Consider the following 21,067-nt stretch of genomic DNA (forward strand, 5'->3'; position numbering starts at 1 on the left):
ATTGCCCTGAAGTTAAAAAGAATGGCAGACAGTTCTTCCCCCAATAATCCTAAAATTTTATCAGCCCCTCAGAAACCAGGCTGTTGTTTCCTGCATTCTTTAGTTCCTAGGTTTTCCATTGACAGCATTCACGTTTACTGTTTTACTTTTTCTCCAGCCTGCTTCCACCAAAATACTGAATATTTCATTTCTATCATCACTTCCAGAAACAGTGTTTCAAAAAGAAGAAACTCACACATCCCAAAACCAGCCACACAAAAGTGCACTGTACCTGAGTTCCACTGCAAATTCAAAAGCCTATTCCAGTGCTGGTTGCAGAGCAACTAAGTGACTAATTCCCAAGGAGAGAGCTGGCAGATTTGCATAGCTCTGTCTGCTGGTACGTTTGCAGAAACAGAAGAAAGGAGAGGTCAAGACAGGGCGACGGTGGCGACTTGCGGCTCTGCCACCCTGTGCTTTCTGTCCAGCTCACCTAGGCACCAGGCATACAAGAGCTCCACCATTGGTCAGTGCATGTTCAATTGAACATCTAATGTCTAAGACACTCCATCCTTGTTGAAGCTCATAGACAGATGTGTGCTCTACAGAAATAAGCAGGTTAGAACACACTAGGAGATTATGGTACAGTTAGAAATACACTGAATAAGCACATGCGCCTCGTCAGAGCCACCGCACTCCTGGAAGGCCTTCCACAGTTCCTGTTTTCACAGAGAAGTTCAATGCCTCCCTCCCTCAGCACACCAAATACCCTGTGCTGTGTTTACATGGGAAACTCTACTGCTGCTCCTCCTTGATAACCTGAGGGACAGCTTATCTAGGGCCCAGGCCTGCCATCTCAAGAAGATGTAGGTAGATCTTCCAGCCAGTCTCTGTCTGTCTGTCCCAAGAGCAAGGGTCATGACTCAGGCCAGCACAGCTTCGCCAAACCACTTGGTGAACACGCAAGAGAAGTCCTCATGGGCACACGCAAAGGCCTGTGAACACTTCAACCTATGCATTTACTAATGTCTCTTCAAAATACACCTTTGTCTTCTCATTCAACAGTTCAATACACACAGCATCAGCAATACAGTTCAGGACAAGGCTCCAGGCAACCACCAGCATTTTCTGCTACATGCCCTCCAACCATGCTCAGAGAGCCAATTCAAGTGGCCCTTATTTCAGATGCTGTGGGACAGCTACTGATTTTAGGGCCTACACACAATTAAAGAGGTTGCATAAAATATTCTTGCCCCTATCTGGTAGGCAAATAAGACAATTCCCTTTTCTCTCCCGCCCCAGGGACCAGATGACCAACCTGCCTGGCCTGACCTATCATTTCTACAGGTAATAGAACTGGAGAGAAGATAGCAACTGAGGGGATAATCCACTAGAGTCCAGCTTACATAGGGCCTTACTGCAAGTTTTCAACACAAACAACATAGGAAAGGGAAAGTTAACTTAGTAAAAAACAAAGATCAGCTGAACATTGATCCAAAGTGAGGATACTCCAATAGAGTTGCAAATGTCAGGAAATAAGGTTCACTTGAGGAATTTTTGTTTTTAAACAAAACCTGGAAAAAAAAAAAATACAACTATTTCTCCAAGGAACCACCCTGAAATCCCATGCTGGGCACAGAAAGTGGTTTTGGCACCATGAGAAGCCTGAAAGGCAGAGAATTAATAGGATGTATGTGCTGCCCATTTCCTTTCATTGAAATACAAGAGACAAACTGTTAACAGTGTAGTTACCTTAGCTTCTTCCCGTAAGCATGACTTCAGGATGATGCTTATCCAGCATACAGTTGTGATCTCAAGTCACTTCCTTTAGTTCACTTTTCAGTTAGTAAATTCTCAGTCACTCCACAAAAATGAATGGTATCAGCAACAACAACTTCACATCTATCATTCTATGTGGATGGGTTTCTATTAGACGGAGATTTGTTATTGAACTACCCAGGCCCAAAGGAATTTCAAGGCCACCTTGGAAAGCTGAAAACAGGATCTGCTGTGTAAAGCAGTTCAGTAGCTACAAGGCAGCAACACTATGTAAATCAACAGACCTATCAGCAGTGAGACTCAGACGCATGGACAGCTCATGAACATAGAAGATACCCAATCAGTTAATACATGCTTGGACTGTGGATGTGTGATCAGGAAATAACTGCATATATAAAGAGGCTTGTTTCTGTAATAAATGGCTTTGCATGATTCACATTGAATCGGAATGCTGAGTCCTTTATTCGCTCCAACAATTCCACATTTAGGCCAACAAACAACCAGCTTCTTCACAACAGCAACAACCCACTCTTAACATGCTATGGACACCTCCACCATCCCTTCAGGATCCACACACAAGAAGCAGTTAACACAAGAAGCAGTTTTTCAAGTAAGAGCCAAAATATCCTCCTCTCAGAACCTGGGGGCCATGGTAATCCTATTTTTGAAATGCTAATGTCATTACAACCATAGCACCAGAAGACAAGCGTGGGGCCTGGGTGACAGAGCCTCGGCTGTGCCCTTACACAGATGATTAAAGCTGGGCCTTTTGTAACTCTCCTCCTCAAAGCTCCCTGCCCGGCATCATGCTTGATAGGAGCTGCAGCTGCCATCCAACCCTCCCAAGGAGCAGGGGTGGAAAGATCAAGCTGATGAATTCATGCATGAGGGGTGGGGGCCCAGGGCACAGCAGTCGTATGTTGTGGCCTTGTGTTCTCTAAACACACATGCAAGGACAAAGATGAGCTCAGGGAAGACGTGAAAAGAGGAAAAAGGTCTCCAACAGCTCTCTTGCTACTACTAAACAATAGCATGGCAGTAAAAATCGTTACAGCTGGTCATTAGACTCTGCATAACAGATATTGGTATAGGACAGCAGGTCTCAAAGACACTGATTAACATAAACACATCTCCTTACAGCCCCAAGAACCAGTTCAGCATCAGGGAAGAACCCCTCCCATGGAAAAAGCTGCTCCAAAGGGATTGAGAACAGTCACATTCCCTGCAAAAACAACTGGAACTAGTTGCTGTGGGGAGGTCAGAGACCAGACCAGGCATCACAAGTTTGATCCTGCTACCATGTGATATGTAACAAATGACAGATCGTTACCAGAGGGCTTTTTATTTTTGTTTTCAATTTAGCATTCAGTTTTAATTGACTCCAATACCAGTCATGGAATGACCAGGGAAAACCAACTTCAAGTATTGATTGTTTTAAATGCTATAGAATTTTCTGCAAAAATGTTTCCTACAGCTTACCATTTCCTACCATCTCCCAGAAAGCCTCCCACTGCAGAAGAAAAAGGAGATCACCACCACAATGGCTGAGAAGTAAAATCAAACTAAGTTTTACACCAGGTAAAATACAGGTTAACTAGAAAGCTGCTGTTCACCATTCACAAACACTGCTGCATTTACAGTGATTCCCACTTCACTATGAGACTAGGTGAAGCTACTCTAACATGGCAGAAATAACACGAGAGCCCCAAATCCCTCTACCAGAACAGAAATGAGAACAATTTCATCTTGAAAAGTTCAATCATCTCACTGCTGCTTAGGTGTTTAAACTCCTACCTACAGAGACGTACCTCTGCACATAATGAGGAGGTCAGCATCTGTCGCCACAGAAAGAAGGAAGGCGACAGACCGCTTTGGAAAGGGAGACACATCTGGTTTTATTTGTGCAGGGTGCATGCTGGCAAGCAGCTTTGAAATGCTGCCAAACCCAGTTCATTTTAAAATGAAAAACACAAAAGCTTTGGTTCTGCAGACACCCTCCCTTGATGCTACTAAACTGACTAATGTCAGGGGAAAAATTTCCTCCATTTATAGCAGCTAATTAAGTTAAGAGTTCAGTGGATGGAAACAGACTTAGTGATAGATGCTTCCCTGCTGTCAGATGATGCAAAACCAACATCCATTTTCATCCTCTCAAATCGCTCCATGGTATCTGACACAGCTGAGCATGAAACACTCCTGACCTGCCTCAGACAAATGGCAGGTGGCCAGGGGTATGTGGTAAATAGTTAAGTCTTTGCTCACCCTGACTGTAGTCAGAGAAAGAATCTCCTCACAACACCCTTAATTAGCAACTTCCACCAGTCCCTTGGTTTTATCGACAGCAAAAGTCAAGGATGCTAAAAGCAGCCTTACTTACATACTAAATGACAGGTTGCAATGTCCCCTTTTCCCCATGCAGTCATACCACTGCCCACTCTAAGACTTGATTCTAACATGGAAACAGTTCAAGACTGGAAAGAGCTGGTTACAGTGGGACCAAACATGACCTTGGCAACACTTACAGGGGGAAAAAATATAACTATAACTAAAAACCCCAGTGCTCTGGAAAGGTGCTCCAGTCCTGAGGCATTTCCACAGCTGGAGGCACATGTCAAGAGGCTGTCAGTTCTCCAGGCTTCTAAGAGGAGGCAGAACTTCTCACAGGGCCTGACCTCTTCCAGCAGTGCATCCACACTGAACTTCAAGTGTGCTCATCCACCACAGGCATGGCCTTAGGTCAGCAGCTATCCAGCCACCACTGCATGCATCTCTCTCCCCCATGGCATGGGTGCACCAACAGGGCCTGACTGCCAATCCTGTTGTCAGCCTCTGACCAAACTTGCTGACTATTTGTTTCACTATCACTTCAGTGACACGAAATTAAACAAGGATCCTGCACCAACAGAGAGCTCAGCTCAAGCGCTGTACTTTTCCCCCAACTATTCCAAAAGTGGAATCTAGCTTACTAAATGCCATGGAGGAAACAGCTGCCATCAAAGCAGAAACTGTCACATTAACGATAACATTTAAGTATTTGAGAAGTAAATGCAAATAAAGAGATTAAAAGTGGGAAGACCTGAATGTTGAAATTATACTAACTCAAGGACATCACATTTCGATATCACAGCTAGACTCATTTCTGCTTTGGGCTACTGTCAATAACATTTACAACAGGACTAGCTTGTTGGGAAAGATAAAGACATGGAGCACTAAAAGAATGTAACTGGAAAAACAAACTTGCCATTTTCATGGATTTCACTAAGACTTGCACTCAAAGGCAAACTCATCGCAGCTTGTGACCATGTTCAGATTTTTCAGCTTATGTACCAAAAATGAATAATTTCCTCAGTTGAAAGAAAAGTGACAGTAAAACCTAAATACTCAAATGATAAAGCCTTTCTCTTTTCTTAGCATTTTATAACCTCAGTCAATTACAACCAAGGAACTGTTTATGATGAATCCTGAAGGTTGTTCTCCAGGAGCATTCAAAGGTTACTTTCGTTAGGGAAAGCAAAACCAGCAACAGAATGGAAGCCGTACAAGCTTTAGGATAACACAAAGCAGTCCTTTGCCTGCACGAAAGAGAAGATGTGCTGAAACATGATGCATGGTTCAGCACAGCTCTGACAACTGGTCCTTTTCGAGAAGCATGTCAGCAGGCCTAAACTTGAGCTACTGGAGACGGCTTGCACAGCAGGCACATCTCCAGGACTCAGAGTCTCAAAGTCAGCTGCTCGGAAGGTAGGAGTGGATTGGACAAGAGGAAACAACATTAAAAACATGCACTTCTTCCCTCCCAGATCAGGTTAAATCCACAGCTGTGGGGTCTGTATGACACACCAGAAGCACATTCTTAAAGGCCTCTGCAGCATCAGGTAAGTCTCCTTGTGATAAATCTCCAGGATGTTGGTGGTCCAGCACAGAGGCAGCACGAGAAGTCCCTAACCCACTCTGATATATCTTTGTTCCACACACAGAGTGACACACAGACCCCACCTGGAAAGCATCACCACCAGCAGGGAGTATTACCTGGGTGTTGACAAGGGTATAGGGTCTAGCGGCTTTAACAGGTCTATCTTGTCTACAGGAAGGGTTCCTCTACAGTGGGTGTAGCAGCCAAACAAATGCAGGATGGGGCAGAAGAGCAAAGCAGCTTTTAACTATAAAACTGAACACAGACCAAGAAAAGCAGAACTTTCTGAAAAAGTCACGGATATTTCTTTGAACATGGCAGCAACTTCCACTTGAAACTCCTCTCTATATCTTGTTGCACACATTGTTGCTATATGGCCTCTCATAGCTTCTCTCCCTGCCAGATCCCCAGCAATGACATTCGAGCACTTGTAGGCAGACCCAGCCAGTGCTCCAACAACTGGCATCTCTACCCTGCTCTGCTCCTGCTGTGAGGAGATTCCTGCCCTGAAGCTTCAGTCCCTGGCAGTGCACACACTTTGTAACCTTGAAGTTCTTAAACTCTCTGCCAGTGTCTCATTAGTCATTCCTGTTGCATATAGTAAAGCCTCAGAGCCTATGTTGTAAAGGCATATCCTGCATCCTCCTGCATTAAGACACTCTTACCCAACCATAAACCGCCCCCCCCACAAATATATACACATATATATTTCTACTAGAGTCCTCCCTCCCAAGGCCATACTACTCTCAACCATTGTAATCTGCTTGTATAAGTAAAACACTACCTTCTTTCAGGACTTACACTACTTAACTACCAACCCACTAATTGGCATTTTAAACCACCACGATCCTTTTCACAACTTCACCTGTGGAAATCTTCACCTTCCTGTTTTGCTTCACTCCTCTGACCATTTCATCTGCTTCCTAGAATCTTACTCTCCCCTGATCCTTATTCACCTTCAATCTATCCTACTACCTTCCTACAAATCTCCATTTGCTTCTAGTCTTTTTCTATGCCTGAAGAGTCATCTTTTCCTTCCAAATATTCTAGTTCTACCTAAAACAGAAAATCTTCACCTGTTGTCTCAGCAGCTGACATCTCTGCTGAAAAAGAAGCAGAACAAAATGCAAAATTGCCTAAACAACAAAATTGGCAAGAACACAAACCAGTTTTATTCCCTTTCTTGATGGATAGTTTTATGGGTGCCTTAGGGTATGTCTGACATAAAACTTACTATAAACCATGTTGGTCTTATGACATAGAAAACATTCCTTCAAGCCAGAGAATCAGCAGCCACCTCTGGCTTTCTAGTATGACTCTGCATGTGTCAGGCCTTTCATGTTTCTTCCCTGTCTATGGCTTGAAAACTCATAACGATATCCACCAGCAAGGCAACATTTCAGACATGCTTCTCCCTTTATCGACAAAGTAAAAAATACATCTCAAAAGCAGCAGCAATATTTCTTTCTGCTCTCAGACACAAAATATGTTCCCCATTGAATTAAGAGAAGTGGCTAGACAGAAAATGCTGAGCTCAGAGGACTTAAAGTTGCTCTTTTGTTACCCTACTGTTCAACTCTTTGGGTTCTGCTTCCCCTGAAATGCTTCTTACCGTGCCAAACGCATAAATGCACTTATCCTTTCATTCATGGCATTTGCCCTTTAGAAAAGGAACACAGGAGGCATCTTCATCCAGCACCAGCCAGGCCAAGGCACACAAGCAGCGAGGGAGCATCCCTACAACCTCTTGAGATGAGGCAGTCTTCCCAGCACTGGAACTCCAAAAGCTCCCCTCCCCCTTCCATAATAAAAGGATCACTGTACCAGGCTGGGCCAAAAAGCTCTTTTTTCTTCAACAGTTTAGCAACAAACCCCCTCTAGCCTAATCCACCTAGAACATCTTATAACTCATCTAAGCAGCCCCATACCTAAGGGGTTACTTCAAATCCCTTCAACAACAGCTGGAAGCATGTTGTTTGACAGCCCTCCAATTTCAGCACAACACTTTGCAAAAAAGCAGAGCCTCGGGGGAATTCCTGCTTGCAGAGGAAGATAACACTCTCCAGAGGTTTCAGTTCACTAATAGGAAAATGTTTTTTTAGCTGCAGATCAGTGCACACAGATAAGGAGGTACAACCCCTTGAGACAATGCCATAATCCTGTCACCGGGTTCCAATTACTCTCTCGAAGATACAAGCATTTTTGAGCTTGCTGTTCAAGTGCCTTCAGCACCTTACCTTCACTCTTGACTACCTGCAGCTTGTTACCAGCAGTATTTTAGCAATCCTGATTCTAGGTACAGATTGCTGGGTTTAACACAGGTCCTTGACAGATTCAGTCACAAAAGCTGAAGATCCAACAGCCTACAGCTACCCACCCTGCCCTACCACTTGTTTGCCCCTCATCACTCATGTAAGCATAGAGGAACACACCTACTTCACAGCTTTACCTACCACACACCAGCTATTCCAGCAGTATTTGCAGTAACAGCCCTAGCTGAAAACTGCCAGAGTTTCAGAGCAAATTCACTTCTTGTTCTGCCATCCCTGCTCCAGAAGCAGTAACAGTTGGCAGCATAAACAGGACGTGGTGAATCCTTGTGGCAGAAGGTGATAGCAAGCAAACTTTTCTGTCCCGCTCTCAGGACTTTTCCCATGACACTAGGAACAATCCAAAACTCTTCCCAAATGATTGGCTCCAGTAGACAGAGATGAAGGACTCAGCGAGAGAAGGAAGCTGCATAAGAAGACAGACAAGTCTATCTTCGACCTAGCAGGCAGTGGTCATCATGGGACACCAGGATGGTGATGAGTCAGAACCTGGACTGAAGTTCACAAACACCTTCTCTTGAAGAAGAATCCATGCCATTCAGTGCCCCTCCTGCTTCCCTCTACAACGAACCTCCTACCAGTTTCCATCTTTCTCATTCTAGCCCAAGAAGCTGAGTTGGACCAGAAAACTCCTGAGTTACTCCCCAAATCAGTTTATTTTTCTGCTAGCAACCATGGCCAAGAATTTCAGGCCCCTTAATAGTAGGTGTGTGTGACACCAGTCTTGCCAGGAATAAAATTCAGGCATTGGATTAAAAATTTGGGATTCAGAGGATTCCATTAGCTCTTCTCTTGTCTCACATTCTCTGAAGACCAAAATTTGGTAGGCGGTAAAATTCCCCTTCCCCACCTTTAAAGACTTCATTATGAATCTATTCCCCTCAGACTCTTTTCCTACTTTTTTTTTTTTTTTGGGGGGGGGGGGCGGAGAGAAGGGAAAGTTCAAACTGAACAAATCAAATTTCAGAGTTCAAAGACTTACATGAAAATTTTATACATTTAGAACAGATATAGAACCCAAATATGCTTCCCAATATCTCCCAAAGTTACATACATCCATAACATACACACAGGAACGATTTCAGACTTTTTCCAAGCACGGGAAATGAAAAGTAGGAGTATCCAATGAAGATATCCAGTTTCATGCTCCATGATGTTCAATTTCTTTATTAAAGGAAATAAAAAGGTTTTTTGCCTCAGCTTGTCCTCTCTGTCCTTTGTATCCTCTCTGTCAGCCTCTCAAAACTCTCACAAGCAGCATCTCCGCATTGAAATGAGATATTTATTATATTTGTTTTTTCTTCAGTTATTTGCAGTTAAATGCTTTAGAAGGCACAGGGATCCTTTCAAGCACAGTGGCACATATAAAGTTGACCACCATCTCAAACTGAGGGCAGTCATCTTTCCCTAACACAAGGGACAAAAATGGGAGTAGGGCATAGTAAGGGATCTCAGCCTATCCAACACAACAAAAGTATAACATTAAGCAGTAAAATATCACACTCATTTATCATAGCAAAGCAGTGAATATAAGTCTACTCACATGCAGGTCCTTTGGATTTGCTGGGAAAACCTAGGACAGACAAAAGCAAAATTCAGGGTTACTATTATGTTTGCTTTAATTCATCCTTCAACCATTAGAAATGGTTAAAATTAAATAAGTTTTGTGGCTTCTTAAGATTCCTATAACTCCCTTCAAGCCAGTTGCTTAAATAACACTACCGGGATCAGTGTAGTAATAGCGTGAATTTTATTATTTGAATATTCTAATTCTGGGTCCATCTGCCTCTGCTTCTTAGCCACCTTTGCAGATGGCTGTTATTCTGCAGCCCCTCACCACATTCTTCTGTACAACTCTGCTCTCACTAAGCTCTCCAAAGGGACTGGAAAGAAGAACTGCACCTGAAACCTGCTCCCCCTCCTCTCAATGGAGAACTACACACTTCTTTGGGCTGACTCTGAAATTTCTCCAAATACACACTTACATGAAGGATGCAGCTTACAATCAAGATCCTTCTGCTGATGTGCAACACCTCCCCCCATTTCTCTCTGGCCATCCAGTGTTGTAGTGTCCTTGTTGTCATGACCATGGAGTTCATCCCTAGCTGTATAAATGCTTTCCTTTCAGCTGCATAATTAGAGACAAAGGAAACCTCTGCTTTGCATAGATTCCCAAAGAACAGAAACAAGTCTGAATCTGCTCAATGACTGGAGTGCGCTCTAACAAGCTGTTCTGTGCAATGCAAACAAATACCAGCAGTATCCAAGAGCTTCTGTGCAGAATAACCTTGGTACTGAAAAGACCTTACAACAGCAGATTGGCTGCGTTTGCATCACAGACAATACATAGGAATGAAGTCGTTTCAGTTTATTTGAGCTCAATTTATCACTTTAATGGCAATCCTGAAAAATAAAGAGCTAGTTTTATAGCAGTTCACATGTGATCAGTCAACACAAAAAAAAAAAAACACCACAACAATCAGGCTGTGTCTAAATCTAAATGAACTTGGATCCACTGAGTTGCATTATTATTATTATTTTTAAAGGTTAATATTTAAAAGATCTTCTTTATGTCTACTGATATTTGCTTAATTCAGCATGTTTAATACTTTTACCAACACCTCTACTTGTATTTCCCAGCATCAGGTCAAGCTATTATCAATAATGAAAGGTCCAACCTATGTTTTGATAGGTTTCTGGCAGAGCCGATTATGAATCCAGGACAGATCACAACATTTGCAATACAAATGAGAGGAAGCTTTCAAAGTATTTGAGAGACTACATGTTAAAACTTAATGAACTTATTCTGTTCCACTGCCATTCTTCCAAAAATAGCCCAGACAGTCAGGCGGACCATTGCGAATGAGATATAAACACAAGGCCTTTGAGAGCTTCGGAATAACCTTAGCGGCCAGAGATGGGAGGGAGAAAAAATAATATTAAAAAATTAAAAAAAAAAAATAAAAATCACAGCAACGAAGGAAGAGTGGAGAAGACTCACCTATAGAAAAGCAGACAAAATGATTGCTATTAGTCCTCTCTAACTCTTCAAAAATACCCCATCTCTCTCTTCTAAGCACCCCAGATGTTACCTACATTCCAGATGAACCCTCAAAGAAGAGACAGATGAGAACTAAGACTCAGCATTTCAGATTCTTATTTTACAAGTTTCTTTGCCTGCTCATTCCTTATTTTCCCCAAGTAATCCCAGAGAACTTGCCAGACAGGAAAAACGGCACAACAGTGACAGAGATCAAAAACATATTTCTAAACAGCACCGAAGTTTCCATAAATCCTCCTCTTCTGACATCGCTTCATTGCTTGCCCATCACCAAATGCTGCATTTGTGTTAAAATATGCGCAGCAGCTGTTTTTATATTCCCAAGAAAATCTTCATGTGAAAAGGGAGCAGTTTACCTGAATTCTGCAGTGTGCTTAGTGGCTAAGCAACTTATATTCATCTCACAGCACTCCGAGATATTTTGGACAGATTGCTTGAGACAAAGTGCTGAAGATTTTTTTAAAAAATCTATGCATAAATAAAAACAATTTATTACCAGAGGACAGACCAGATGCTTGCTGACTGGAAATGAGTCTGCTGTCTACATAAACACATGGCAAAGAGAATGCATTCCTACCCAGAACATGAATATATCCCTAAGCCTCCTGGAACTCAAGTAATAGAATTTATAAACAGCAAAATTATTGCAATACACTATACATAATATAGTTTTAAACACAGGAATCACAAGCTCTGCTCAGAGGTGAGCCGGCCATTATGGCCATGCTTGTCTGTCTTTATGAGAATATTCTTCAGCTTTTGTAGAAATTGCGAGCATGTCACACTGGTCCTGCATTCAAGATAAGCATTATCACCAAGAGATTTAATACAGTCTCTTGTTTCATGTTAACATCGCTTTGCTCTGCCTCCTTGGAGTTATGTAAAGTAATAAAGTGAGGGTGGTAGGGTGGCTGGAGGACAAAGATGAGGGAAAGATGATTTTCCGAGTGACTTGCCAGTATTCTTTTGTTTCTCCATCTGGCTCTCCGCTTCTTGGCTGGCTTGCTCATTAATGTTATTCATGGCCTGCGTGCTGCTGCAGGTGCAGCTCTCCGGGACCATGACACATCACCAAGCACCTCCATCCGTCCCAGAAGCTGGGCTGCTACCTCCCCGGCTCAGAAAACCTGTACATGGAAGCGCTCCTCAGTGAACCCTCTCCCTCCCCCAGGATTTTTTTCCCTTCCAAGTCTCACCCTGCGCTATGATCTTGGGCTCCCCTCCACATGCACTCACTTTCCCACTTCCCCTGCAGGAAATGGTTCATGCCTGGCCACTATAATCCTATTTAGCTGATGATCTGCCCTGATCAGTTTACCACAGCTCATTTTAGACCCTGAAGCAAAAGGAACACGGAAAGGGAAACAAGGCAGAACCACTCTCGGGTCTTCTGACATTTTTAACTAATACTTTCGTTAGTGAGACTGGATGCCTCAAAAATTATATTAGAAAGGCTTGCCATGTTGTGGTTGCCTTTCCCCATCCAACAGCACTGTGCAGCATGAGGTATTTGCATACTGATTACAGACTCAATAGAAGGTGCTGCAGTGTGTAATGTGGGTTTCAGATGGGGATGGCGCACTCCAGCCCCAGGCTGGGTAGCATATCTGACAAACCTGTATCTGAAATGAGGCAGTGACGTTATCACCAATAACAGCAAGACTGGAAAAAACACAGATAGATGGGATCCAAAAAGACCTTGTTCCTTTCCCACTCACATTATGCATTCTTGCCAGTTTGTCGCTCTCTTGTGTGTCACTCCACTCCTCATTACCTACAAAGCCAAAAATCAGGACAGGAAGACATACAAGTGTGGGATATTTGATTTCAGCAGCCTCTCCCAACTAAAAAAGCCAGAAATACTAAAAGGAGACCAACTCCTCCTCCAGCAGCTTCCAGCACCAGCAGAGTTTTCCACGCAGGACCACTTCAGCTTTGAGTGCATCTGACAATTAACATTTATTCTGCTCTACCACACAGAGGCCAACTTGAGCTTCACTGATGTTGATGAGTGGTGGTCATGGGATATTTTCAGGTGCCATGATACATCAAATAAATAGGACTTTTTAGAGTTATGTTTGTTTTCAAACTACATTGCAACTGCTGCTGAAGTCAAGTCTATGTGCTTTTTTAGAACTAACCTCTTTCAAAGTTCTGTGGAAAAGCACACAAAGTTACTCCTTCCATCCCATGCCACTTATGATCAGGCATCTCCTACAGACAAAATCTACATCATGGCTGGTCTGAGAGAAAAGACATAGAATCATTTCAGTTGTAAGAGACCCTCAACATCATCAAGTCCAACCATAACCTAATCTAACTCTAGCATTAAACAACATCCCTAAGAACTTTGTCTAAACACCTTTTAAACACCTCCAGGGATGGTGACTCCACCACTTCCCTGGGCAGCCTGTCCCAATGCCTTTCTGTGAAGAATTTTTTCCTAATATCCCATCTGAACCTTCCCTGGTGCAACTTGAGGCCATTTCCCCTTGTCCTATCACTTGCTACTTGGGAGAAGAGAACAACAACCTCCCTGCTACAACCTCCTTTCAGGTAGTTGTAGACAGTGATAAGGTCTCCCCTCAGTCTCCTTATTTCAGGGTACATTGGGTAAATAAGCACATAGTTCACATCAGGTACTATTTTGTGACTATCTACCTTATTTTCTTCTTTCACTCATTTCTAAAAGGCAGATCCCCTCATCTCTACTGAGATTTTATATATCATACCATTGCACTGCTATTTACATTGTTAACAATGCTTGTCCATCAGATGAACATCAAGAAATTAGAAAGGGGAGAGGGAAAAACTCAAGCTGCAAAGACGATCTAAAAGAGGGGTGCGGTTAGGTATCAGAAGATAGTATACAAGGAAACACTGAACAGATTCATCAGCTGTGCAAAGAGCTGAAAACAGTCTGTGCTTCCAAAACTGCTTCACATGAGCAGTTGCTACAGGACATATAGATAAGAGCATCTACATTAAAATCTCACTCCACCAAAATGTGGTCGATGCTCTTGAGACAGTTCAAGTGCCCTCAGCTGTACTGAAAGGCTGAGACTGGAGGGGAAAAAATCAGGGGCAATCAAAATGGTAGGGTAAAGGACAAGCACTTATTTACTAATACACAACACGCATTCAGTTTAGGCACTGCCCTCTGCTTAACAAGTAGGGACAGAATTTTTTCTGTGAGTACTGGAAGATGTGTACAAATGCATCAATCATCACCAGCTTCCCCATAAAAATATAAAGCCACCTCCATACTTATATATATATCTCCCCCTCCCTGCAGCATATGCAAAGGTTTCACTTACCTGAGGCCTGTGCTTCTAAGATAAAGGTATCAAAGATAACTAGCAGAAGAAATAACCCATGGCTAGTCAAGGCAAGAGATGATCCTGTGTTGCTCTTTGGTGCTACCATTCCATGGCACATCTTTTACCCACCAAAGTTTCTTTTTAAAGAATTCCCGAAAGAGCTGGTTGGTCAGAAGCACCTCGGTCTACAAAAACAAAAAGAAAGGAACAGTAAGTCTTGAGCCAAATGTGGACAGCATCTGGGGAGGGGAGGAAAAGGGGAAATTCAGAAACAAAGAAAAGCAACCTTTTGAATGTTCTAGCATTTAGGAATCTCACCCTGTGAACTGTGAATACATGGTAACAGGAGCATAAAAAGCAACCTTTCCCATAGGAAATACAAAAAGGAGCTGCATTATAGAGAGAACAGAACTTTTCACTCACTCTCTAAAATTTTGGGTGTGAAAGACTGCCCAGCTTACCGTTAATTTTAGCTTTTCCTTTCAAGACAACACTAGAAGATATAGCATCTGGAGAATTTGTTTCAAAAGAACTTCAAGAGAGCCAGCCTTCCTATACCTCCACCACCTTTCAGAAGGTCTCCAAGACACAGCAGACTATACTAGACAGCTAGGATAAATAAATCAAATGCTTCTTCAGCCACCTGGAGAGGTATAGCAAACCTGACAGCCAGCTGGCATGCAGGCAAACACACGCTTATGAGGAGGAATGTAAAACAGCTTGCAAACCTCAGGTATAATGTTCTGACAGTACAGAGCACAGCAATTAAATTTGCAGGATGTGACAGCGCTCATACCTGAGGACTGAGGGATTCAGCCATAGCCTATCAGACACTGTCACAGCAAAACCAGACTTGTACACAAACACACAAAGCACAGTTGAGAAATCAAGAAAGCAGAGTTGAACTCCTATTTTTAATGAAGGAAAAAGACCTGGCAGAATACATGTCCCACCAACCTAGTATGGTTTTAGCCTGCAAGAACTCCCCCTTGAAGGGGGATGGGGTTGTAGCTGGGCTTGTCCCAGTGGGGCAGCATTCTAAAACAGATGAGGACCGGGTGGCCTCCTGTGCCCCTAGGGAAAAATTAGTGTGCTCTGCCTGCTCCCTGAAATCCCTGTACACCAATGCACGCCGCACGGGGAATAAGCAGGAGGAGTTAGAATCCTGTGTTCGGTTGGGAGATTATGATCTGGTGGCAATTACAGAAACGTGGTGGGACAGTTCACATGACTGGAATGTGGTCATGGATGGCTACGCCCTTTTCAGGAAAGACAGGCCAGCCAGGCGTGGTGGTGGAGTTGCTCTCTATGTGAGAGAGCAACTGCAATGTACTAAATTCTGCCCAGGAGCGGATGAGGAACGAGTTGAGAGCGTATGGGTCAGGATCAAGAGACAGGCTGGCAAGGGTGATACGGTTGTAGGTGTCTATTATAGGCCACCAGATCAGGCTGAGGAAGTTGATGAGGCCTTCTATGCGCAGCCGAGAGTGGCCTCACAGTCACAGGCCCTGGTTGTTGTGGGTGATTTTAACTTCCCTGATGTTTGCTGGAAGGACCATTCAGCCAGCCAGCCACAGTCTAGGAGGTTCCTCCAGTGCATTGATGATAACTTCCTCACGCAGATGGTGGAGGAGCCGACTAGGAGAGGTGCACTGCTGGATCTCATCCTCACTAACAAAGAGGGTCTGGTTGAAGCAGTAAAAGTTGAGGGCTGCCTGGGTTGCAGTGACCACGAGATGGTGGAGTTCAGCATCTCGTGTGGCAGGAACAGAATAACAAGTAGAATTGCAACCCTGGACTTTAGCAGGGCTAACTTCGGCCTTTTCAAGCAATTGCTGGGGGAAATCCCATGGGCAAGACTGCTTGAAGGAAAAGGGGCCCAAGATAGCTGGATTGCATTCAGAGATTGCTTCTTCCATGCTCAGGATCAGAGCATCCCCACACATAGGAAGTCGAGGAAGGGAGCCAGGAGGCCTGTGTGGTCGAATAGGGATCTGTTGGGTATGCTCAAGCAAAAGAGGAGAGTTTACAGGTCATGGAAGCAGGGGCTGGCCACTTGGGAGGAATATAAGGCTGCTGCTAGAGGATGTAGGAAGGCAGCTAGGGTAGCCAAGGCCTCCTTAGAATTACAGCTGGCAAGAGGGGTCAAGGACAGCAAAAAGAACTTTATCAAATACATAGCAGATAAAACTAATATCAGAGGCAATGTAGGCCTACTGATGAATGAGGTGGGTGCCCTGGTGGCAGAAGACACAGAGAAGGCAGAATTGCTGAATGCTGCCTTTGTCTCTGTCTACTCTGCTGGAGGCTGTCCTGGGGAGCCCTGTACCCCTGAGACCCCGGGTGAAGCCAGGTCAATGGAGGAGTTTGCTTTAGTCAATGAGGACTGGGTTAGGGAGCAATTAAATAGTCTGGACGTCCATAAATCCATGGGTCCAGATGGGATGCATCCACGGGTGCTGAGGGAGCTGGCTGAAGTCATTGCTAGACCACTCTCCATCATTTTTGCCAAGTCTTGGGAAACGTGAGAGGTGCCCGAGGATTGGAGGAAGGCAAATGTCACTCCAGTCTTCAAAAGGGGCAAGAAGGAGGACCTGGGTAATTATAGACTGGTCAGCCTCACCTTTGTCCCTGGGAAAGTAATGGAACAGCTTATCCTTGGTGTTATCTCAAGGCATATCAGCAATAAGAGGGTCATTAGGGGCAGTCAGCATGGCTTTACCAAGGGTAAGTCATGCTTGACCAACCTCATAGCCTTTTATGAGAATGTAACAAGGTGGATGGATGATGGCAGGGCGGTGGATGTGGTCTACCTTGACTTCAGTAAAGCTTTTGACACAGTCTCTCACAGCATCCCCACAGCTAAATTGAGCAGGTGTGGTCTAGACAATAGAGTAGTGAGGTGGGTTGCAAACTGGCTTAAAGAGAGAAGCCAGAGAGTGGTGGTCAATGGTGCAGAGTCCAGTTGGAGGCCAGTATCTAGTGGAGTGCCTCAGGGGTCAGTACTGGGGCCAATATTATTCAATATATTCATTAACGATTTGGACGAGGGAATTGAGTGTACTATCAGCAAGTTTGCTGATGACACTAAGCTGGGAGGAGTGGCTGACACGCCAGAAGGCTGTGCTGCCATCCAGCGGGACCTGGACAGGCTGGAGAGTTGGGTGGGGAAAAATTTAATGAAATATAACAAGGGCAAGTGTAAAGTCCTGCATCTGGGCAGGAACAACCCCAGGTTCCAGTATAGGTTGGGAAATTACATATTAGAGAGCAGTGTAGGGGAAAGGGACCTGGGGTCCTGGTGGACAACAGGATAACCATGAGCCAGCACTGTGCCCTTGTGGCCAGGAAGGCCAAAGGCATCCTCGGGTGTATTACAAGGAGGGTGGACAGTAGATTGAGAGAGGCCCTCTTTCCCTTCTACTGCACCCTGGTGAGACCCCATCTGGAAAATTGTGTCCAGTTCTGGGCCCCTCAGTTCAAGAAGGACAGGGAACTGCTGGAGAGGGTCCAGCATAGGGCAACAAGGATGATTAAGGGAGTGGAGCACCTCCCTTATGAAGAAAGGCTGAGGGAGCTGTGTCTCTTTAGTTTGGAGAAGAGGAGACTGAGGGGTGACCTTATTAATGTTTATAAATATATAAAGGGTGAGTGCCATGAGAATGGAGCCAGGCTCTTCTCAGTGGCAAACAATGATAGGACAAGGAGTAATGGGATCAAGCTGGAACACAAGAGGTTCCACTTAAATTTGAGAAGAAACTTCTTCTCAGTGAGGGTGACAGAGCACTGGAACAGGCTGCCCAGGGAGGTTGTGGAGTCTCCTTCCCTGGAGACATTCAAAGCCTGCCCGGACACATTCCTGTGCGACCTCACCTAGGCGTTCCTGCTCCAGCAGGGGGATTGAACTGGATGATCTTTCGAGGTCCCTTCCAATCCCTAACATACTGTGATACTGTGACTGTAATGCTCGTGACAGAAAGTTGGGACAAAAAAGTCTTTGTGTACTGTTTTATAAAGGAGAAAGGAGAAAACTAGCATAAAGATAACTGATGGAGTAGAAAAACAAGCAAACAAACACACCAAAAAAACCCACACACCCAACAAAACCCAAAAACCAACCAACCAAACAAAATATAGAGACACATTTCAACACTTATATCATGTTATTCCTTACATACACATCTAAAGCTCTAAAGCTCTTAGGGAAAACAAAATTGCAGAAATTTAGGTTTCTTTACACTTGACCACAGGAATACTTTAAATTTTGAGGGAAATCTCATTCAGCCACAGCTGCTTCAGTTAAATGATATTCATACTGAGGGAGGATTTTTTTCTTTCATTTTAGTCCAAGTTTCCCATAGAAATTCAAAACTGCTGGATAACTCCAAACAAATTTAAGAGGTGCAGAGATGGGTATTGTACTCTTCGATACCCTGTGAAAGCAGATGGGAAACCTGGGTTAGTGCTCCTACTACTAGGGAAGGCAGTATGACTTTCAGATTAAGTACTTCTGTGATTAAGTCAACATGACAACACTGACCAGAGAAACACAAAACTCATATAGCCACAACTCACATTTCCAATTACTCAGACAAAAAAGAAGCTGCATTACAGGAGGGAACATGTAGATTTGTCATTAAACCTAGAAGACACCCTAGTGAAAAGAGGGTTTCCTTAGTTCCATGTCACTACTTTGCTCATGTTTACTTCATAAAAGGGCTCTCTTTAAAATTTGGATCTTTCAAGTCAATTAGTCTCTACCAAAGAACTCTTTGTCTGCATACACCCCCGCCTTGAAATGTCATTTCAAGATGACATTTAAAGTGCCATGTGGCAAATCTGGAGCTGATTCTACAATAAACTGTGTGTCTACCCCTTTTGTTTCTTGCATCATTTGGAGAACGAGGGACAGAAATGAAGCTATCCCATTCCACGCTTGTAGCAAAACTTATAGATTTTTCATGTCTTCCACAGACAAGGAGCCAATGCCTTGTTAACCAAACCCCTACCATACAGAAAGGAATAACGATGCTGACACTCAACTGCCAGAATTTCTTCAACAACAATTAAGACCATGGAATGAAAAAATACTCCTCTCTGAAGAAAGCCAAGCCAGCTAGTCTGTACATCTACCTGCTCCTCTCAAGTCTGATCACGTGCACGGATTTTAAGTTTATATATAATGGGAAGATGCCAGCATCTGGCCTGTACGCCAGGCCCACAGCTGGCTGCTTTCTTCTGCAAGTCACTGCTCTACACCAAATTGCAGCTCTGACAAAGCATTGCACCACCTTCAGCAAATGGCCCTTCTGATCAAGACAGGTCTGTCCTCCCCATTCCAATTTAATGAAGCCTCATTAGTCTTACAAACTCTACAAGTCTTGCCAAGGCATCTTTGAAGGTGGCCTTCCCTGCACTTGGAATGGTGCTTTTCAGGTGACATAACAGCAGCCACCAGAAGAGGTAGGGAAGAGGATATGCAATTATCACCGAATTTCCTGAGCTGCCTGAGGTGTTTGACCTTGCCCCAGAGGCATTTTCCTCTCCCAAAGACTGCATGGGGGAGCCAGCAGTCCAATTCTGGTCTCTGAACAACCAAGTTAGAAATACCTAAACCAATAATATCTGCTAGGGGAATCAATTATTGCTTATTCTTGATTCACTAATAGATTGCTCTAAAGCACACCACTGCTCCTCTCCTTTCTTCTAAATTCAGGCACAGTTTCCCCATCTCTCTTCAGCTAACAAGTCACTTGAGTCCCAGGTTATCAGGGATCCTGTTGTCAGAGGCACAGGGCTGCCCCACAAGGAATGCTGTAAATTGCTGCTGCTATGCCTCCAGTAACATACCACTAAGCTGAGTTAGCTCAGTATGAGATTTGAAGGATACACAAAGGTAGCAAAACCATTTAGTGGGAGATAGCATCAATAAACCCCTCAAAATTGTTAGGAGACAATGGGCAAAGGTACTGTCTGCAAGGATCCTCCCTCAGGCTTCAGACAAGTTACACAACTTGTTCCCAGTCTTGATTTTTGCTTGGTAAAATTAAAAGATGAAAGAGATTCTAGCTAGATAAGGAGGTATCCTTTCTTCCCAGACAGAGTTATTTGGTTAGGAAGCTATTTAGACAGACATTCAATTCTCTGAAAGTTGCCTGTTGTTTTAGCACATTCCTTATACCTACAGCTCAGGGGGAAGCAGCTTTCATAACAACTCTTCAGGCCTACACCTCCGGGAGTTAACTGGAGTGCACTGCAGAGCACACACGTTTGTCAGGGACATACTCCCAGCTCAACAATTCATGGGTTCAGTGAACCAAAGCAAGTCCCTGTTTACACACAGCATTAAGGAACAGGCTGGTTTCTTCAATAGATCCTAGAAACAATGAGGCAGAAGCTGACAGTAGCACAAGTATACAAAGCGAGTACACTACAAACCTGTTTCACATGCCACAGGCTAGGCTGAAGGGTTATGGAATGATTAAACAGATATTTTTCCAAAGATAATATTTAGTATAGCCAGCAGTTCTCGTAAATACAATAAGGAGGTGAGAGGAGATTCTTCTCTGTTAACAGTATGTCAAATCAATGGAGGTTTGTGGGTATTTTCCTTCCTTCATTTTAATGTGCACTTAGAAAAACACCTACTAAATATGGGTAAGAAAATAAACCATCATCTATGGCC

General features: G+C 43.8%; 1 protein-coding gene across 4 annotated transcripts in view; it reads right to left on the reverse strand.

Annotated features, from left to right (window-relative positions):
- SUSD6 (sushi domain containing 6) overlaps window positions 1-21,067 on the reverse strand; it is a 103,992-nt gene that overhangs the window by 35,447 nt on the left and 47,478 nt on the right. For 3 of the 4 annotated variants that reach the window (XM_071809285.1, XM_065838352.2, XM_065838351.2), the window contains 2 exons: window positions 14,380-14,567; window positions 9,545-9,574 (listed from right to left, as the gene is read on the reverse strand). In XM_071809285.1, coding sequence (XP_071665386.1) covers window positions 9,545-9,574; window positions 14,380-14,500 — 151 coding nt within the window. In that variant the 5' untranslated portion in view covers window positions 14,501-14,567. Of the gene's footprint in view, window positions 1-9,544; window positions 9,575-13,203; window positions 13,306-14,379; window positions 14,568-21,067 lie in introns of those variants that run through there. The other variant, XM_065838353.2, reaches the window with a different exon arrangement.

Source organism: Patagioenas fasciata, chromosome 5 (genome assembly GCF_037038585.1).
Source record: "Patagioenas fasciata isolate bPatFas1 chromosome 5, bPatFas1.hap1, whole genome shotgun sequence".
NCBI classification, from domain to species: Eukaryota; Metazoa; Chordata; class Aves; order Columbiformes; family Columbidae; genus Patagioenas; species Patagioenas fasciata.